The 18,123-nt window shown below is 30.9% G+C and overlaps 6 protein-coding genes across 7 annotated transcripts; 2 read left to right on the top strand and 4 right to left on the bottom strand.

The window, feature by feature from the left end:
• Positions 1-2,481: 2,481 nt before the first annotated feature.
• Positions 2,482-4,355, bottom strand: LOC122514118. The gene is made up of 2 exons (XM_043630777.1): positions 4,130-4,355; positions 2,482-3,696 (listed from the first exon to the last, which is right to left on the bottom strand). Exons 1-2 carry the CDS (start codon positions 4,352-4,354, stop codon positions 3,412-3,414), a joined length of 510 nt encoding a protein of 169 aa, XP_043486712.1. The 5' UTR covers position 4,355; the 3' UTR covers positions 2,482-3,411.
• Positions 4,356-4,569: 214 nt separating this feature from the next.
• On the bottom strand, positions 4,570-7,516 carry LOC122514116 (splicing factor 3B subunit 4). The gene is made up of 4 exons (XM_043630775.1): positions 6,540-7,516; positions 6,314-6,397; positions 5,957-6,231; positions 4,570-5,867 (listed from the first exon to the last, which is right to left on the bottom strand). Exons 1-4 carry the CDS (start codon positions 6,571-6,573, stop codon positions 5,022-5,024), a joined length of 1,239 nt encoding a protein of 412 aa, XP_043486710.1. The 5' UTR covers positions 6,574-7,516; the 3' UTR covers positions 4,570-5,021.
• On the top strand, positions 7,187-8,221 carry LOC122514313 (histone-lysine N-methyltransferase SETMAR-like). The gene has a single exon (XM_043631043.1). The coding sequence runs from the start codon at positions 7,187-7,189 to the stop codon at positions 8,219-8,221; it is 1,035 nt and encodes a 344-aa protein (XP_043486978.1).
• Positions 8,222-8,428: 207 nt separating this feature from the next.
• On the bottom strand, positions 8,429-12,499 carry LOC122514114 (ribonucleoside-diphosphate reductase large subunit-like). Of its 2 annotated transcripts, XM_043630773.1 has the most exons (13): positions 12,465-12,499; positions 12,115-12,308; positions 11,955-12,034; positions 11,782-11,870; positions 11,477-11,654; positions 11,021-11,384; positions 10,644-10,948; positions 10,404-10,566; positions 9,941-10,329; positions 9,673-9,860; positions 9,275-9,583; positions 8,981-9,169; positions 8,429-8,909 (listed from the first exon to the last, which is right to left on the bottom strand). In XM_043630773.1, exons 3-13 carry the CDS (start codon positions 11,989-11,991, stop codon positions 8,664-8,666), a joined length of 2,457 nt encoding a protein of 818 aa, XP_043486708.1. In that variant the 5' UTR covers positions 11,992-12,034; positions 12,115-12,308; positions 12,465-12,499; the 3' UTR covers positions 8,429-8,663. The 2 variants fall into 2 exon arrangements, with proteins under 2 accessions (XP_043486708.1, XP_043486707.1); XM_043630772.1 differs by having other exon boundaries at positions 11,955-12,308.
• An 88-nt stretch (positions 12,500-12,587) lies between these two features.
• On the bottom strand, positions 12,588-13,804 carry LOC122514117 (biogenesis of lysosome-related organelles complex 1 subunit 1). Its single transcript, XM_043630776.1, has 5 exons — positions 13,514-13,804; positions 13,284-13,376; positions 13,019-13,091; positions 12,739-12,956; positions 12,588-12,652 (listed from the first exon to the last, which is right to left on the bottom strand). Exons 2-5 carry the CDS (start codon positions 13,342-13,344, stop codon positions 12,618-12,620), a joined length of 387 nt encoding a protein of 128 aa, XP_043486711.1. The 5' UTR covers positions 13,345-13,376; positions 13,514-13,804; the 3' UTR covers positions 12,588-12,617.
• A 193-nt stretch (positions 13,805-13,997) lies between these two features.
• On the top strand, positions 13,998-17,414 carry LOC122514115 (protein AF-9). Its single transcript, XM_043630774.1, has 4 exons — positions 13,998-14,389; positions 14,491-14,634; positions 14,721-14,986; positions 15,081-17,414. Exons 2-4 carry the CDS (start codon positions 14,496-14,498, stop codon positions 16,938-16,940), a joined length of 2,265 nt encoding a protein of 754 aa, XP_043486709.1. The 5' UTR covers positions 13,998-14,389; positions 14,491-14,495; the 3' UTR covers positions 16,941-17,414.
• Positions 17,415-18,123: the final 709 nt, after the last annotated feature.

Here is an 18,123-nt window from a genome sequence, read left to right on the forward strand (position 1 = left end):
GACTTTGAATATTTTCCATTTTATCGATCCCTCTCTCTCTCTCTCTCTCTTTCTTTCATTCGTTCGTTTATTCGTTCTATCTTTCGAGTGACTTAATTTATTGAATTTATTATACTCGCACGATCTTTCGTCGAGGCGCCTCCTTTTTTCGTCGTCGGAAAGACGACTACGACTAAAACGACGACGAGAAACTCTTAAAGTCAACCGATTTATTGAAAGAACAACATCTTTGCACGGACGACAGGCGCCTCTTCCTCCCCCTCCTTCACCTCCTCTCCCCGATCCTCCACCTCTTCTTCTTCTTCTTCTTCTTCTGCTCTTCATACAACCCTCGAATATAGTAATACACTTTTCTTCGAATGTTTTCGACGCGAACGCGTTTTATCTCTTATAATACTTTGAAATCATTCCAAAAATTTTTCAAACGATCCAACAACAACACTAATCCAAAATATATTACATTCGGTTCAATGCTTTTATCATCTTCTTCTTCTTCTTCTCTTTTTAGTTTCTTGTAAATTATAATAGCTTCGTGGTAGGAATCGTTCAATCCATTTTTGGATATTGATTACTTGCTTACTTTGTTTTGTTTTGTTTTGTTTTGTTGCGGAATGCAACTTCTCGTTGCATTCGAACGAGATCTATTTTCTATGTATTTATTTATTTATTTATTTATTTTTCAATAACAGTTCGTAAGAAAATTTCTCTGAAGATAGCGACAATTTCTTGAAACATTAATATTATTCTTAAACATCGAATTAATGTACGTGAACGAACGAATGAAAGAAATATAAATAAATCATCAAATACGAGGATCGAATAAATGTTATTTAAAACGCGATTCTTCTCAGAGTTTTCTTCTAATAAGATTGCTTTCTACATTGATATACAACAAAGAATTACATGTAATATACGACATTATTATTTATCTATTCACAATTTCCAATTGGGGTGGAGGGGATGGATCAAGATGAAATTAAAATTTATTCGAATACGTTTCGATACGTAGGTAATTGTTCCTAGTAATAGTAATAATAGTAGTAGTAGTAGTAGTAAAAGTAAAAATAGAAATATAAATAGTAGTAGTAGACTATTTCAATGGTTTTCTCTCTCGAAGATTACTGCGATTTACCTTTTATCATGAGTAAGGATCTCGAGCAACTTAGGGTCTTGCAGTAGGGATAAGAAATCAAGGATAAGTGGAAGGAAGAGAAAAAGAAAGAGAGAGAGAAGGGAGAAGGAAGAAGAAGAGAGAAAATAAATGTATATACCTTGCCACTCACACAATTGTCCTTTTTAATTAGCTCCTATGTTCTTTTTCTATGTTTGTTTTTCTTCTTCTTCTTGAAATAAAAAAAAAGAGTACGTAAGGTAAGTATGTACCTAAGTAAAAGACTTGAATAAAAAGAGGACAAAAATAAAGGTGATTGAGAAGGAATAAAAGAGAGAGAGAGAGGGTTAAGAGATGAAAAGATTAAAAAAGGAGAGATTAAGAGAAAAATAGAAAGTGAATAAGAGATAGAGAGAGATGGAAATACAGAAATTCACGGAAGTCAAGAAAAAGAATGACAGAGATAGAAAGATCTACGAAAGCAAAAAGAGAGAGATAGAGAGAAAGGGATACAGAGAATTAAAGAGAAATGATTGAGATCAAGAAAAATGAAGAAAGGAAAAAAGAGAGAGAGAGAGAGAACTATATAAACTACGAAGGTAGCGTGTCTTCTTAATTGTTAATGGGAGTAACGCCCATCCGATCTTCCAACGTAAGAGAACGAGTTTTAAAGTAGCATGTAACAACTGATGTGAGAGCGAAGGTAAGCTTCTTCATCCTCTTCTTCGACGATGGAATTTCTCCTTTGCCGTTTAACAAATCCAGTATCTGTTCTCTTCAACGTGATATCATACTCTCTTCGAGTTTTCTTTTCTTATTTTTCTAATTTTTCTAATTTTTTCTTTTCTTTTTCTTCATAGAAAGAGAGAGAGAGAGAGAATATGACTTCTATTTATTTGATTAATATTTTTAGACATCTCTTCGATCAGCATTTTGTAAAATAATAATATTTATTACAAAATAATTTTTTCAATTATATCATAATTTAATTAAAAAACAATTCTAAATATTTTTTTGTTTTCATTTCAAATAATCGATCCGATAAATATCAATCAAATAAATAATACGTCGAATAAAATCTATGATAGTCGTCGCAATTATTTTAAAATGTTATTATTATTATTATTATTATTTTAACTCGTTAATCAAATTTTTCTCGATCTCTAAATTTATCTCTCTCTGAAATCTAAATTATTTATTTATTATATACGTCATACGAGATTGACAATGATTGAACATTTTTAGCTTTCTTATTCTTATTATATCCTAGAGAAATGTAACATTCACGTATCCAATTTGATATTCAAATCCGATAACGGTATGTAAACTATGACTTTCATTAATATTGTTTCTTTTTTTTGTATCTATTCTTGTTGGGGCGTATGTGTGTATTTTTTTTTTCTTTTAATCTTTACGATCACGATATTGTAGAATCGACCTCGTATCGATAACATTTATTTTTCTCTCTCTCTCTCTCTCTCTCTTTTTCTCTTTCTTTTTATTTTTGAATACTTAATACTTTATAATATAACTTGAAAGTCAATCTTCCAAGTTCGAAATAATTGTAAGAAAAATGAAAAAGAATTTAAAACGTATCTTCCATTAAATTGAACAGAATTCGTTCAATTTCTCAGCACAAGATCTCTTTCCTCATAATCATCGAACATTAAAACCGTCGTACTACCACATTATTTCAAAGATCGTACAAAATAATGCACTTACGATAAGTATACACATACGTCGGTCAGAGCAATAAAATGTCTACCTTTATACACTCCTCATCGATAAACGCGTCGACCGAGGTGTCATAGTAACCGTGCATTCATAATATTGAATATATTCAACCGTAAAAATTTTCTTTCTCAAACCCTCTCCTTCCTTCGATAATATTTTAAATTATTATTTTCTTTTTCTTTTCTTTTTTTTTTTTACGCTACGATCGGAGCTGCAACATATAACCAATTATTATAATAATAACTAAAAAATAAAAACAAAAATTAATATGTAAAATATTGAAATACGATAAATATATGCGTGCGTAAACACTCTGTTTTACTTTATCATTTATATCATGAAAAATAAATCGTAAATCGAAAGGTTTTGCTATTCTTTTTTCCTTTTTTCTTTTTTTTACTTAATCCACCGGAGTAGCAATTACCAGCTAATAAAAATCTCGATATTAACCACGACGATGAGTTAACAAAAGTAAGAAAAAAATAGATGACCTTGATTAAAATCTATAGTTAAACAATAATACCGCGTGGTAATTCTCCATGCATTAGAATTGATTAGATGAATAATTAAACGATACCGAATAAAAATGTCGAGAATGTGTGTTTAACGTGTTTTCTTACAAGTATAAACTTACTCAAATGAGCTATATTACTTTGTGTGGAAATCATGACCATTTTTTTGTGACCTGGTAGCAATCCAGATGTTGGGATTATGCTTATAGACACCTCATTTTGTGTTGGCCTATTACGATTTGCTCGTTGGTTTCGTCCGTTATCATTAATACGTGCATTATGTTGGAACGGCACACCTTGAACGTTATGCCTATAATTACTGACTACGTAGCTGCACACCTAGTTTTAAAATGAATCAGACGTAGGATAGTTTTTTCAAACGACGAGGCAACGCGTTCGGCCACCACGCTACCGTTATTGACTATTATTGTTATTATTATTATTATTATTATTTGGAACCTTAATTAATAATTTTCTATTGCGAAATAAGAACGCGTTTACGTTTATACGAAGCTATGATACAATTTTCTTGCTCTAACATTTTTTTTAAATTTTATTTATTAGAATATTTGAACACCCCCAATTTCTATAACTTGAAAATTTAAAGTAAATATAATACTTTATAAACGTACTGGGGTATTATGTTTATAGAGATGTGACTTAAATAATAAAAGAAAAATTAATAAGATAAAAACAATTAATAGATTCTGTTAGAACGAACAAAAAACATGTTTTATAATGTCAATTTTTAGTCAACTCAATCGGCACTCACCGAAATTAGAATAAAAACAGCCAATAATGCAACGCCCAACCAAAAGTACCAAGTCTCCCAAATGTGTCGTGGTGGACGTTTCTGTACTACGAGACAACACTGCCAATTGCAACAACAATAAGGACAATATTTGTCCGGTGGGCAAATGAATGGTTTTAATTCAGCATTATTGTATCCACTATCGTTCTTCAAATCGAAATTGCATTGATAATAAAAACGAGCCATTATACTATTAAAATAATAGTACTCGCTATCTTATCGTATTTCATAGTTAAATTTAAATTTATACAAATGATATTCATTTTTCACTCTGTTGAAATAAATTTTATCGTTCGTTTCAAACGCTATTGTAATTTGAAAAATATTTGTTCGTTTATCAAATGCAACAACAGACACGATTTTATCGATGAAGAAAAGAACAAAATGAAATCAAATTGGAATAGATTTTTCGAATAATTTAATATATATGTTTTCACTGTGCAACTTGTGTAGCAGTCGACGTACGGTGAGCCGATGATCTGCCGAATGTTTTCATCGACTTGCTTGAACAGACTCGAAAGGAATCGATAGAACGTGTGTATGGTATATCCTTATTTTCGTATAGTAAAAGCGGTCGATATTATACCAGAGTCTACATTAAAATACTCTTATCGCAAGTTTATCTGAACGATCAGTCACACTAGACTTTTCGCATTACGAATATAACTGTTCTATATTTTCAAAAATTTTCTCTATTCTTGTTACAATGTAAAATAATTTTCTTTAACTATCCTTGTTTTCTATATAACAATATATAAAGGATATCCCTAAGTAATATATTTTCCATAATATAAAATAAATGCTAAAATAGGTTGAATTAAAGACATAAAAAGAAAAAAGAAAAAAAAAAGAACTAATATTGAGTGGTATCATGAGGTGGTGGCGGGGGTGGTGGTCCTCGTGGTGGGAAGGGTGGTCTAAATTGTGGTGGGGGTGGTGGTGGAGGACCACCTTGAGATACAGGGGGTGGTGGTGGATGTCTCCAGCCTGGTGGAGGTCGAGGTGGAGGTGGTTGAAATTGTCCAAATTGTTGTGGTGGTCCCCCACTTGATGTCGGTGGTGGTGGAGGCGGGAATTGTCCCTGTGATGGTGCTCCACCAGCCCAGTGTGGTGGTGGTGGTGCCATCATTCTGTTTTGCGCCTGTTGTGCTTGAGAAGTTGGTATTGGCATAGGTGGCAGTGGTGGTGGCATTCCAGGTGGTAAAGGTGGATGAGCAGCCATTGACATTGGTGGTAATGGCGGAGGTGGTATGCTAGAAGGTGGAAACCCGCTTGATGGTGGTGGTGGCACTGGTGGTGGTGGAGGATGTCCCATTGGTGTGCCTGGTGTAGCTGGTGGTGGTGGTGGAGGAACCACCATTCCATGATGCATCACATGATGTTGAGGATGATGAGCCGCTGGATGAGGAACAGCATTTGAATTTGGCATAGGCGGTGGTGCCAAAGGTGGAGCATCGGCGAATAATTGATGTGGTCTGTCCGCTTGACTTAACGGGTTCTGAGCTGCCAAAAGTCTTTCCGCAGCACTTCCATGCCTCTCACCTTTTGCGTCACGTTTAAATGCATATGATACAGAAATAGGTCTGTTACATAGATACTGTCCATTCATTGCTTCTATACTTGCATCAGATGCATCAAATGAAGCAAAATTAATAAATGCAAATCCCTTCGAATTACCAGTTTCTGGATCTCTCATTATCTAAAATAAAACAGAATAAATGAGATCAAACTTCTTTTTTAATTTATACAATCAAACATCATGCCATATTATTATTTAATTATACGTACTTTTGGAGTTTGAAGTATAACACCGAATGCACTGAATGTATCATATAGTAACTTCTCATCTACCTCAGGATCAAGATTTCCAATAAAGATGTTTGCACCAACATCAAGATTCTTTTGATGAGCGCTTGCTTTATTGACTCTGATCGGTTTACCGTACAGCTTTATCATGTTCATTATTTTAATAGCGTAATCCGCATCTTCTTCACCCATAAATTCGACAAACCCATAACCTTGATGCATTTGTGTGACTCTATCCTTTGGCATATGTACATTTACTGAAACACATACACATATTATATTTTATAATTATTAATAACAAACATTTGATACAATATTAATTATTATATCTAAACTTACCCACTGGGCCAGACTGAACAAATAATTCCCACATCAAAGATTCTGTTACTTTATCATCTAATCCTCCTACATAAATTGTAGCATCTAAAAATATGTGAAATATAAATTAAAAATGGTCATACAAGAGTATGAAATAAAAAACCATTGAAAAAACTTATTGATAATAAATTAGAAATCATATAATTTTATATTAAAAAATTCTTTATTAAAATTAATTATAAATTACCTTGATTTCTTTCTGCTATTGGACCAGCTGCCATAATGTAGCTTTAGCTAAATTATATTATTAAATTGTATACACTTATATTATTCACAAAATAAAATTTTACGAAAGATGCAAGCAATACGAAGCCGGTGTAAACGAGGTTAGGTTTTCAAGAGCAGGCTTTGAACCTACCATCACGGAGCTTAGATTTGGTATAAAATGTGTCCCCAAAAACAGCATCAAATAACATGTACATATTTTCACCACCAGAGTAGCGCAACAGGCAAGTAAATCTCTGTGACGTCACAAAAAACCGTTGAGATGTTGCGGGTATGTAAGCATAAACAAGTGTAGGTTAAGTATAGCTTACTCTGTGTTATAATATTTTTAACCGCTAAATTTAAAAACTGGTTCGAGGCAGTTGCAGCGCACTCTGTAATGAAACTTTATTTGCTCTACTTTTCGGGGACACTTCTGATACTATACGTTCGTGCTCCTTCTATTAGGGGGACCGGAAAGTAATGTCGTTTCTGCGCATGCCAATACTTGATTGTCATTTGTCAGCTCATTGTTTGGTTCAGAGGCGTACCAAAGACATTGTGAGGTTATAGTGATTTCTTTACTTATAGACAATTGAATTACAATTTTTTTTTGTAATTTTGGGTAAAATGGCCAGCCAAATACCAGAAGAGGTACACATCCGGCATTGCATGCTCTTTGAGTTTTGCAAGGGAAATAACGCAACAGTTGCTACCAAAAACATTTGCGATGTTTATCCAAATGCACTGGACATTCGTAAATGCCAAAGGTGGTTTTCCAAGTTCAAATCGGGTAATTTTGATCTTTCCGACTCGTATCGATCAGGAAGACCATCAGCGTTAGACAACGACGTGTTAAGGGCGGAAGTGGAAGCAAATCCGTGTCAGACGATCGAGGAATTGTCAAACAGTCTCAACCAACCTTGGTCGACCATCCAAGAACATTTGAAGCAGATTGGGAAAGTAAGCAGAGCAGGTGTTTGGGTCCCGCATAATCTGTCCGAACAGAATAAGGCTAACCGATCAATCACATGCAACTTATTGCTTCAACGACACAACACAGAAGCGTTTTTTGATCGCTTGATCACAGGAGGTGAGAAATGGGTCCTGTATGATAACCCAAAACGCAAAAGGCAGCGGCTCTCTCCAAATGAAATCCCTCGGAGTACTGCTAAGCCAGGTTTACACCCCAAAAAAGCGCTTTTGTGTGTTTGGTGGAGTATTCGCGGCATTGTTCATTTTGAATTACTGAAACCTGGACAAACTGTTACTGCAGACCTCTACAGCGAACAATTGCAGCGAGTCAATCAATCTTTAATTGAAAAGTGGCCAGCGATTGTCAACCGAAAAGGCGTCATTCTCCAACATGACAATGCAAGACCGCACTGCGCAAGGCGAACTCTAGAAAAAATTAATGAATTGGGGTGGGAGGTGCTGCCTCATCCACCATATTCGTCCGATGTTGCACCATCGGATTTCCACTTATTCCGAGCGCTGCAACACTTTTTAAGTGGCAAAACATTTGCAAATTTGGATGATATCCAAAATGCCATCTCTAGATATTTTGCCGAAAAACCAATTAATTTTTATCGATCAGGGATTGAAAATTTACTCACTAGATGGCAAAAGGTTATTGACAATGATGGGGAATACATCATTGATTAAAAATAAAGACTCGTTAAAAATGTATGTGTTTGTATTTAGCGTAAGAAAACGACATTACTTTCCGGTCCCCCTAATATCTAAGCTCCGTGCCTGCCATAAAGAACCATTGTGATTGGACGATTTCAAATCGATGAGATTAAATTATTTTATATATAAATTTAAAATTGTGTGTAATAAATATTACAATAGTTAAAAATCTATTTTTTATGGAATATTATCAATATCTTTTATGATGTCTGATATAATATAAGGTTTACAATACAATAAAATATTTTTATTATTAAAGTACTAAATATATATACATATTTATGTAGAAAAATAAAGTTCAATCAATACTGTATCACTTATCTTCTTAAAAATACATACATAGCAAATCTTATTCCTTTAAATATTATTTGGATTGCGATATAATTAAAAATATATATTTTTTTTACAAAAATAATTATGATCCACATGAAAAGCAAGCATCTCCATTTTTAATGGAACACATCAATTTTGAATCAGTTTCATTATCATCCTCATCATCATTATCATTATCATTATCATCATTATCATCGATTTTTTTGTCAGTTTGCATTTTTTTATTTATTTCTTTAGCATTTATATATTGATTTTGTTCTTTTTTATTACTGTTAAGTTTACTTATGTCTGATTGTGTTCGCAAACAGTACATACCAGTTTTCAAACCCTAAAAATATTAAAATTTTTATTATAAATAACATATAATTAATATATATTTAAAGATTAAGATATGCTTACCATTTTCCAACCATAGAAATGCATTGAAGTAAGTTTATCAGTCGTTGGTTTAGCCATATAAACAGATAATGATTGCGATTGATCTACAAAAGGTCCACGTTCGGCTGCCATTTTAAGAAGTGTTTTTTGCGGTATTTCCCATATAGTTTTATAAAGCAATTTTATATCCATTGGTATGTGATCAATATTCTATAAAATATTATTATTATTATTATTATGATTATAAGCTATTATGAAACAAAAAAAGAATAGATAATAAAAAAACAAAATATAAATGAAAAAAAAATAACTTGCCTGAATCGAACCATTATTAGCCATTATATCATTTTTCATTTGTTCGTTCCAAAGTTTTAATTTAGTAAGTTCTCTCAATAAATGAGGATTAACTATTTGAAAATCTTTAGATGAAACATGTCTTATACAAACATTGCTTTTATATGGTTCTATGGATTCATTATTTCCTAGAATCAGTGAAGTAGATGATGTTGGCATTAATGCAATTAACAATGAATTTCTTAGACCAAATTTAGAAATGTCTTTTTTTAATGTATCCCAATTCCATAAATCTGTCGGTGTTACATTCCACATATCATATTGTAAAATCTGTATTTACACAAAAATGTTAACAATTAAATAAATATTCTAAATAAAATGATAAGAATTGAAAAAATTGTATGAGATTGATAACTTACGCCTTTACTAACAGGACTTCCTAAATACGTTTCATAGATTCCTTTTTCTTTGGCTAATTCGCAACTGGCTTCTAAAGCTCCATAGTAGAGAGTTTCAAAAATTTGTATGTTAAGTTTCTCGGCTTCTTGGCTTTCAAATGGATAACGCATTAAAATAAATGCATCAGCTAATCCTTGTACACCAATACCTGTAATGAAAATAAAAAATATGTTAGTAAATATTTAATATAATTTTATATATCATTTATAAGTAATACAATATATTTACCTATAGGTCGATGCCTAAGATTCGATGTTTTTGTTTCTGGAAGTGGATATTGATTGATATCAATAATCGTATCTAAATTACGTGCGACAACTTTAGTTATCATTTTAAGCTTTTCAAAATCAAATTTTCTTTCTTTAGGATCTACGAACATGTTAACAGCGATAGAAGCTGAATTGCAACTAGCAATTTCATCTGAACTTGAGTAAGCCATAATTTCGGTACATGCATTACTGGATTTAATAGTTCCTACATTTTGTTGATTCGTCTTGCTATTGCAGTGATCCTTATAAAGCATATATGGGCTACCAGTTTCTTCTTGCGATGCAAGTATGGCAGACCATAATTCTCTTGCTTTGATTTGTTGATTGTAATTTCCATTCTTTTCGTACCTTAACAATAATTCACGATTTAAAATATAGATTACAATGAAATATTTCGTTACAAACTGTGAAGTACAAATTACTCGATATATAATTTTTCAAAATCGTCTCCCCAAACGTCAGCTAATCCGGGAGATTTACAAGGGCACATTAAAGACCAAACGTCGTCTTCGAGAACACGTTTCATAAAAAGATCTGGTATCCATAAACCGTACGACATATTTCTCGCTCGATTTTCGTCCTTTCCTAAACAAAAATAATAATCGATATTAATATATTAATGTTGTAATATAAAATTGATAAGTCGAATAAAATTAAATTACCAGTATTTTTCTTCAAATGTAAAAATCCAAATATATCTGAATGCCATGGTTCTAGATAAATGGTAAATAATCCCGGTCTTTTACTTCCATCTTGATGAACATATTCTGCTGTATTATTATAGACCTTTAACATAGGAACTAAGCCATTGGATACTCCAAATGTGCCAATTATTCGTGTGCCTCTTGCTCTGATACAATGGACATTTAATCCAACTCCACCACCAGATTTACTGGTCAATGCGCATCTCGTTAAAGTATCACAAATTCCTTCTATACTGTCTGAAGACATTGTCAATAGAAAAGAACTACCAAGAAAAAAAAAGTAATAATATAATAATTTTATCGATTATAATATATAACATAATTTATAAACATACCTTGACATTTGTTGTTTTATGGAACACGCAGTAAAAAGAGTTGGAGAACCATGTATAAAATAATGTTCAGATAATAAATTATATGTTTCAATAACTCTATCGATATCTTCTTCATGAATTCCAACAGCAACTCGCATTAACATACACTGCGGTCTTTCAACAATTTTATTTTCAATTCTGAGCAAGTAATTTTGCTCAAGGGTCTTGAAACCAACATAATCATAATGATAATCTCTTTCGTGAACAATAGCATTATTTAATTTAGTTGCATTTTTTTGGATAATGTCGAAGTATCTCTCAGAGATGAAAGAAATATTTTTCCCACTGTGCATGTTCTTCGCGTTGTATAAATCAGATATTACTTCTGTGAAATGAATAATTTATATTTAATACAATTATTTCAATAATGACTACATATATATAAATATAATTTTGGTAAATGATTTTTATATATACCGCTAAAGACACTGTTAGTTTCTTTGTGAAGATTAGATACTGCAATTCTAGCAGCTAACAGAGCATAATCTGGATGCTTAGTACCCATAATTGCTGCTATCTCAGCAGTAAGGTTGTCTAATTCGGATGTAGTTATACCCGCATATAAACCATTTAAAGCTTGAATAGTAATTGCACACTAGAAATAATAATTAAGATTACTTAATGCACTTATTGTAAAAATGTATTACCGAGTAACAGTATAAATTATTTTTAAAGACATAGATAGAGAAATAATTTAAATTATATTTTTAATTTATACTTACAGGATCAACATATTCCATATCCAATCCATAACATAATTTTTTAATTCTAGTTGTTATTTCATCAAAATGCACATCTTCCACCCGACCACCTTTATTAAACAAAAATATATTTAAATTTATAATTATGAAAAATCATTTATCTTTATAAATATTTCTTTATTATTTATAATTACCTCGATTAATTACATGCAATTTCTTTGATCCAATCATTTCTTGTAATGTTTATAATAACGTTTTATGTGCATAAAATCTTCTATTTTAGCGCGTAACGGAAACGGAATGATATAAAGTAAATTCAAATTACACTTACTACATTACTTTTTATTAACCTACCATGCATATCAACCTTTAATAATGTTAGTTCATAATCAGCGTTAAAAAATATTTAAGCATTATTTGCACGTTCATTAAATCTGCTTGCATGAGTATTACTCACTTATGCATCATTTTCAACTTTTGGACAAAATTAGGGCGCGTTTCTAGTAATTTAACCTGATTGGTCTAGATTGATGTAATCTGATACTGAACTACAAAATATAATAGACATTAATTATGGATTAATAATTTGTTATCAATATAATAATATATAATAATATATATATATATATATATATATAATTATATATATTTTATAAATTATATACAAATAAAAAAAATTAAATTTACATTTAAGGAATACTTACTGTGATTTCTTTTTAGAAACAAAAATTAATCATTTTATTTACATGAATAATAATATATAAATAATTTATAATTTTTCATCTATGGAATGGATAAAATAAAAGAATCTATCGCATATAAATCTAGAGAACCAAAGCATTTATAAATCTATGCTTTTAAGATGATCCTGCAGATTGAGTTTCTTGTGTAGCTAAAAAAGAAAAATAATAAAATTGAATTAATAAGAATATATGTAAATATATTCTTATATATAAGTTATTTTTTAAATATTCATACCTTTGTAAGAATATTCCAAGGCAGTGGCAATCGTTCTCATATCACCTTCTATGCTTCGAGCCCAATTTTCTACATCGCCAATTTCTTTCAAGGCACTTGAAAATGATTCCACTAAATTCAACCAGGATTGCGTTTGTTTGGCAAAATTGGTAGCACTGTGTTGTAATTGTTTAGCTTCAGCATCAAGCTTTTTTTGATTCAAATATGCCTGCGCTACCCTAAATATACATTAAACAATATGTAGAAAATTTATATTTACAAATTAAGACATAATACTTACCCAACATTTAAATGATCTACAAGTGCTTGAGTTAAATTGTTAGCAGCTTGAACAGCCTCCTTACGTTTCTGTTCTGTTAAAAAAAATCATTATTTTAAATATGATTCTTTACATTATAATATTAAAGTATTAACATGTTCGCTGTATCAATTTCTATCAAGAGTTTAATGTAACACTTTTGTGACAATAATCAATGCGCAAAATAAAATCTATATTTGATGTAGTAGCAAACATGTTTAAATAACATCAGAAAGAATTATAATACCTTGTCTTTCCTTTCTCGCTGCTTGTTTACTTTGGTGTTCCTTGACAATCGATGATAACATGTTTGATTTTATTTTTAACAGCGTTCTATGTTCTATGCATACAAAAATATTTGAATGTTTTAATTATTTAATTTATTCAATATTACTTCTACTTAAATTAACAAATGAGTAATTATAGAGGTTATTATCAGGATATTGTTCATTTGTATTATTAGGAGTTACTACTTACATGTAAAATAATGCTACTTGCAAGTATCAATATGTGTATTGTTAACCATTGATTGCAGAAAATATTAATGTAATATTTTCATATAAAAACAAAAGTATTGATAAAAGATTATGCAAAAATAAAAATTAGTATCGCACAGGTAACCCTGTTTTATTGATTGTTGTTCATTTTTAGTTTGATTATTGGTACGAGTAGTTAGTCGACCGAGTTGTTTGTAAACAACGATAATCGAACATACAAGATTCCAAAATTGAGGTTGCGTTAGGGTTGTGTTACAATGTTAATTATCGAATTATCGAAGTTATTATTCTTAATCGATTTTTCAATTTAAAAATGGTAAAATAATAATCAATTTAGCATATGTATAGTAAAAGTAGTTACATTTTTCTCTATTAACTTGAAAATTTGGATAATCTGATTGGTTTAGTTGAAAATTTCTTCGTATCATAGATAGCGCTGATTTGAATTTCTTTAATTTTCCTTTTTCGAGATAACGATGATGGCGTCCAGTTTTCGATGGTGCTTAGTTGACCTGTTGATAGTCAGATTGAAATAAGCTTAGAAAAAAGAATAATAAGATTATTGTGAATGCCGATAAGTTAAACAAATGCTTCGTCAAAGTTGAAAAGTGAATTATTATGATCGTCTTATGTGACGATCAATATTTTATCAGAGATAATTATTTTTAACCGCACAATGCTTCAACATTTAGTGCTTATGAAAATTATCAAAGAAGTATTGTTATTGCGTATGCGTTTGATATAAATTGGCGCGCAATGATTCCTATCGTTACACATGTTCATTGAATAATATATATATTCAATAACGAATATTCTTCAAGCAGTTTCAGTCACATTATTGATGATATATGAAAATGTAATGAGATTTTGTGATTGTCTGTGAAATTCAAATTTAACATTTACATTTTTATTATTATTATTTTTGTTTGAAAATATATATTTACTATTTTCTCTAAGAGAGAATGGCAATTCGACTTACACTGGAATGTGGACATGTATCAATATTACGTGAGCGTATATCTCCTGAAGGTTTTACTCATGACTGGGAAGTTTTTGTACGAGGAGTTGATAACACAGCCATACATCACTATATTGAGAAAGGTAATTTGTTGTTTATACGAAGATTAACATTTAACTAAGTCACTTTCTACTTTTACTTTAACAGATTGTTATTTATTTATTTTCAGTTGTGTTTCAACTACATGAAACATTTCCAAAACCTAAAAGAGTAATAAAAGAACCACCTTATGTGGTCAAAGAATCAGGGTATGCAGGGTTCGAGATCCCAATTCATGTTTATTTAAAAAACAAGGATGAACCAAAAAGATTTCAAATTCTTTACAAACTTCATTTACAACCTAGAGGAAGGATTATTAATAAAGTTATACGTCATATTGAAATAATAAATAATCCATCGGAAGAATTTAGAAGAAAGCTTTTAAAAGGAGGCGGTGTTAGTATATCGAACAGTTTTGTTTTACCTAATAACGAAGTTGTATAAAAATGTAATGCATATCTAACATGTTATTTAAATTTTGTATTTATAGTTTACGATACCCAGTACGGAGAGTACATCAGACAGAGGCGAGGTAAAAACTCCCGTTATGGTTGGTAAACCAAAATTATCTATTGGTGGTGAGTCAAAGAAGTATCGCCCAATAGAATCCAAGACATCTAACTCGTTCGCTGAATTATTTGGACCTCCTATAAAGACGGCGAAAATATCTCCTGAAAGTAAAAAGGTAATTCCATCTGATAAAAGTAATACTGTCAAACCTATAAGTATATCTGAAAAGGCTGATAAAGTAGATAAAATAACTAAAAGTAAAGACAGTCCTCATAAGGATACGAAGAAAGATAAAACAGAAGAAAAGAAGGATAAAAAAATCAAGGATCCTTCAAAGGAAAAAAGCAGAAGTAAGGAGAAATCAAAAAGACCTTCTAGTCCTGCAAGCAAAGGTTATTCGAGTCCAACGAATAAACGACTTTCTCCCGCTCCAGTAAAAAGGCCCCGTAGCTCTTCACCTCCATCTTCTGTTAAAAGGTCGTCGCCACCGAAGTCTAAAGAGAAAGATATAAAGAAATCTGTTCAAGAAAAGGAAAGAGAGAAAGATAAAGAGAAAGATAAAGAGAAAGAAAAAGAGAGAGATAAGGATAAGGACAAAGATAAGGATAAGGTAAAAGATAATTCTAAAAGTTCCTTGGATGTAAATAAGACTGACAAAAAGAAGGAAAAGAAGAAATACAAGGATGACAACTATAAAGAGAAAAAAGAAAAATACAAGGAAGGTGAACGTTCTAGTGTTAAGGAAGCTCAGAAGATAAGTGATAAGAAATTAGAAAAGGCTGATAAAGAAAAAGAAAAATCTCAGGATTATAAGTCATTAAAGGATGGTAGAAAATCTCCCAAAACCATTAAAGAAAGCGATAAGATTAAAGATGATAAATTATCAAAAGTCGATAAATTGGAAAAAAGTGAAAAGTCGGAGAAGGTTAAGGAAAATAAAAGTGATAAAGATAGGACAAAGCATAAGCACAAGAAGAAAGATAAAAAAGAAAAGAGAGATAGCAGTAGAGAAAGAGAGAAAAAAGAAAAACGAGAGAAATCCAAATCGTCTGCAGAAAAGCAAAATAATGTGCCAGCGTCGTCTAATCCTCTTTCTATGCTTTTTGCATATATGCCAGAAAGAGATAGTAGCGATTCAGCACCGTCCGTAGATGAAGAGTCTTTTAATGAAAATAAAACAATAAATCTGAATGTGAGAAAGGAATTGGACGATACAGTACCCTCGACTGTTTCAACGGATCAAGCAACAAGACCACCTTCGCCGCCACCTGTAAATGAAGTAAAGAAAGATAAAAGTGATCGTAGTAAAAGGGATAAACCAAAAAGTAGTAGAGGAGAGGAAAGGGAAAACAGGAAGAGAAAACGAAGAAGTGAGAGTAAAGGTGATGACGAACATAATCCTAAGAGGGAAAAGGATAGGAGTCATTCGACTTCACCATTGTTGGAATTAGTATCTTCTAGTCAGTCACCAGTTGTGGTGGATGGCGATTCTATTCGAGATATTGTAAAAGAAAAGAATGATCGTAATATGATAGAACAAACGAATAAAAAAGAAGGAGAAACTGACGGGGAACAAGTGGCACCCGATTCTACCAATTGTACTTTGGTAGAATCCGACTCTGGGGAACCTCCTGTATTTTCCGAAGATTATGTGTCACAGTTGAAGGAGTTACAACACAAGATAATGACGTTACAAGATAACGATGAATTGCAAAGAGTTGTTCGTGTTATTGAAGAGACAGGTCAATACGAAATTACTAAGAAAACATTTGATTTTGATTTGTGTGCTCTCGATCGCAGAACAGTACACCGTCTCCAACAGTTTTTTTCTTCTTCATGACTATCTGTAATATAAAACATGACACTTTTTTTTTTGTTAAATTATATATATATTGCTGTATGCTAAAGTCACATTTTAAATCATTGTCGATTTATTAATTATTTCGCTATGTGATAAAATGTCTATCATATAATATTCTAGTAAAAAACTTCACTACTTTTAATTATTGGAAAAGAAGAAATAATTTTTATATTAGAATTATATACATTACATTGTTTTAACTGCAATATATTTAAAACATTATAATACAGTTTAATTCAGCCAAATGAATCATCCATATAACGTAGGTAGCATAAAGAAAGTTATGTGTATTGGACTATATGTATATATATATTGGATATTTTTCATCCATTGATTTTAATGATAATTAAATGAAAGTGATAAAATCGTATTATCTTTCACGAGGATTTTTTTTAAATCTAAATATATTTTACAAAACCTTCGATGATCATAACGTAAGATTATTTTATTAGTGACACGAAGAATATGAAAAAGAGAAATAAAAAAAGAACAGAAAAATAATATTAAAAACTCAAACGCAACATCTATATAGTTAATATTTTTATTTTCTTCTATAATCCAAAAGAGAATAATTATAAATATTTATTTCCTAATCGAAACGCGTAAACAAATAATTATTGTATATATATATATACATATATGTATACAGAGTGTCTTGTAATTGATGATGTAAGCGAGCAAGGAGTGATTATACATGAAAATATGTAAAAGAATTATTATTTTATGTACAGGGTGTCTTGTAATTGATGGTAAAAGTGATCTACTTCTCGACTGACAATGAGTTTGTCGTGTAGAATATACCTGATACCCTGTATTATACCATATGTTTATGTACTGATCGATAAATAATTTCTGGGAAATTTTATTTATGATAACTATAAATGGAGACTGTAAATATACATAGATATATTACGTATTTACGAAAATACACGATGTATAATATTTAACAAAAAAAAATAATAACAAGGAAACAAAATGCTGATAGGAGAATTTGATATTTTAGTTCTATCATTTTTTAATAGTAATCTTTCTCTTTTTGTTTTTTTTTTTTTTTTCATATAGAAAACTAAATGGCATGGCATCAAATGTAGAGAGCATAATTTTTTTTTTTATGGACATTATTTTATCATCGTTAGTTTATTAGAACTGAAATGTAATGAAT

Source organism: Polistes fuscatus, unplaced genomic scaffold (genome assembly GCF_010416935.1).
Source record: "Polistes fuscatus isolate 324 unplaced genomic scaffold, CU_Pfus_HIC Scaffold14, whole genome shotgun sequence".
Lineage (NCBI taxonomy): Eukaryota > Metazoa > Arthropoda > Insecta > Hymenoptera > Vespidae > Polistes > Polistes fuscatus.

Excerpts from the sequence above, each read along its gene's own strand:
- LOC122514115 (XM_043630774.1), top strand. The coding sequence starts at position 14,496 with ATGGCAATTCGACTTACACTGGAATGTGGACATGTATCAATATTACGT. Across the intron at positions 14,635-14,720 it reads ACATCACTATATTGAGAAAG|TTGTGTTTCAACTACATGAA; the intron begins GTAATTTGTTGT and ends ATTTATTTTCAG. Across the intron at positions 14,987-15,080 it reads AGCTTTTAAAAGGAGGCGGT|TTTACGATACCCAGTACGGA; the intron begins GTTAGTATATCG and ends TTGTATTTATAG.
- LOC122514313 (XM_043631043.1), top strand. The coding sequence starts at position 7,187 with ATGGCCAGCCAAATACCAGAAGAGGTACACATCCGGCATTGCATGCTC.
- LOC122514116 (XM_043630775.1), bottom strand. The coding sequence starts at position 6,573 with ATGGCAGCTGGTCCAATAGCAGAAAGAAATCAAG. Across the intron at positions 6,398-6,539 it reads AATAGCAGAAAGAAATCAAG|ATGCTACAATTTATGTAGGA; the intron begins GTAATTTATAAT and ends ACATATTTTTAG. Across the intron at positions 6,232-6,313 it reads TGTTCAGTCTGGCCCAGTGG|TAAATGTACATATGCCAAAG; the intron begins GTAAGTTTAGAT and ends TATGTGTTTCAG.
- LOC122514114 (XM_043630773.1), bottom strand. The coding sequence starts at position 11,991 with ATGATTGGATCAAAGAAATTGCATGTAATTAATCGAG. Across the intron at positions 10,567-10,643 it reads ACATTTGAAGAAAAATACTG|GAAAGGACGAAAATCGAGCG; the intron begins GTAATTTAATTT and ends ATTTTTGTTTAG. Across the intron at positions 8,910-8,980 it reads ATTTCTATGGTTGGAAAATG|GGTTTGAAAACTGGTATGTA; the intron begins GTAAGCATATCT and ends TAATATTTTTAG.
- LOC122514118 (XM_043630777.1), bottom strand. The coding sequence starts at position 4,354 with ATGGCTCGTTTTTATTATCAATGCAATTTCGATTTGAAGAACGATAGT. Across the intron at positions 3,697-4,129 it reads CTGTTTTTATTCTAATTTCG|GTGTGCAGCTACGTAGTCAG; the intron begins GTGAGTGCCGAT and ends TTTTAAAACTAG.
- LOC122514117 (XM_043630776.1), bottom strand. The coding sequence starts at position 13,344 with ATGTTATCATCGATTGTCAAGGAACACCAAAGTAAACAAGCAGCGAGA. Across the intron at positions 13,092-13,283 it reads AGCGAGAAAGGAAAGACAAG|AACAGAAACGTAAGGAGGCT; the intron begins GTATTATAATTC and ends TTTTTTTAACAG. Across the intron at positions 12,653-12,738 it reads CTTGGAATATTCTTACAAAG|CTACACAAGAAACTCAATCT; the intron begins GTATGAATATTT and ends TTTCTTTTTTAG.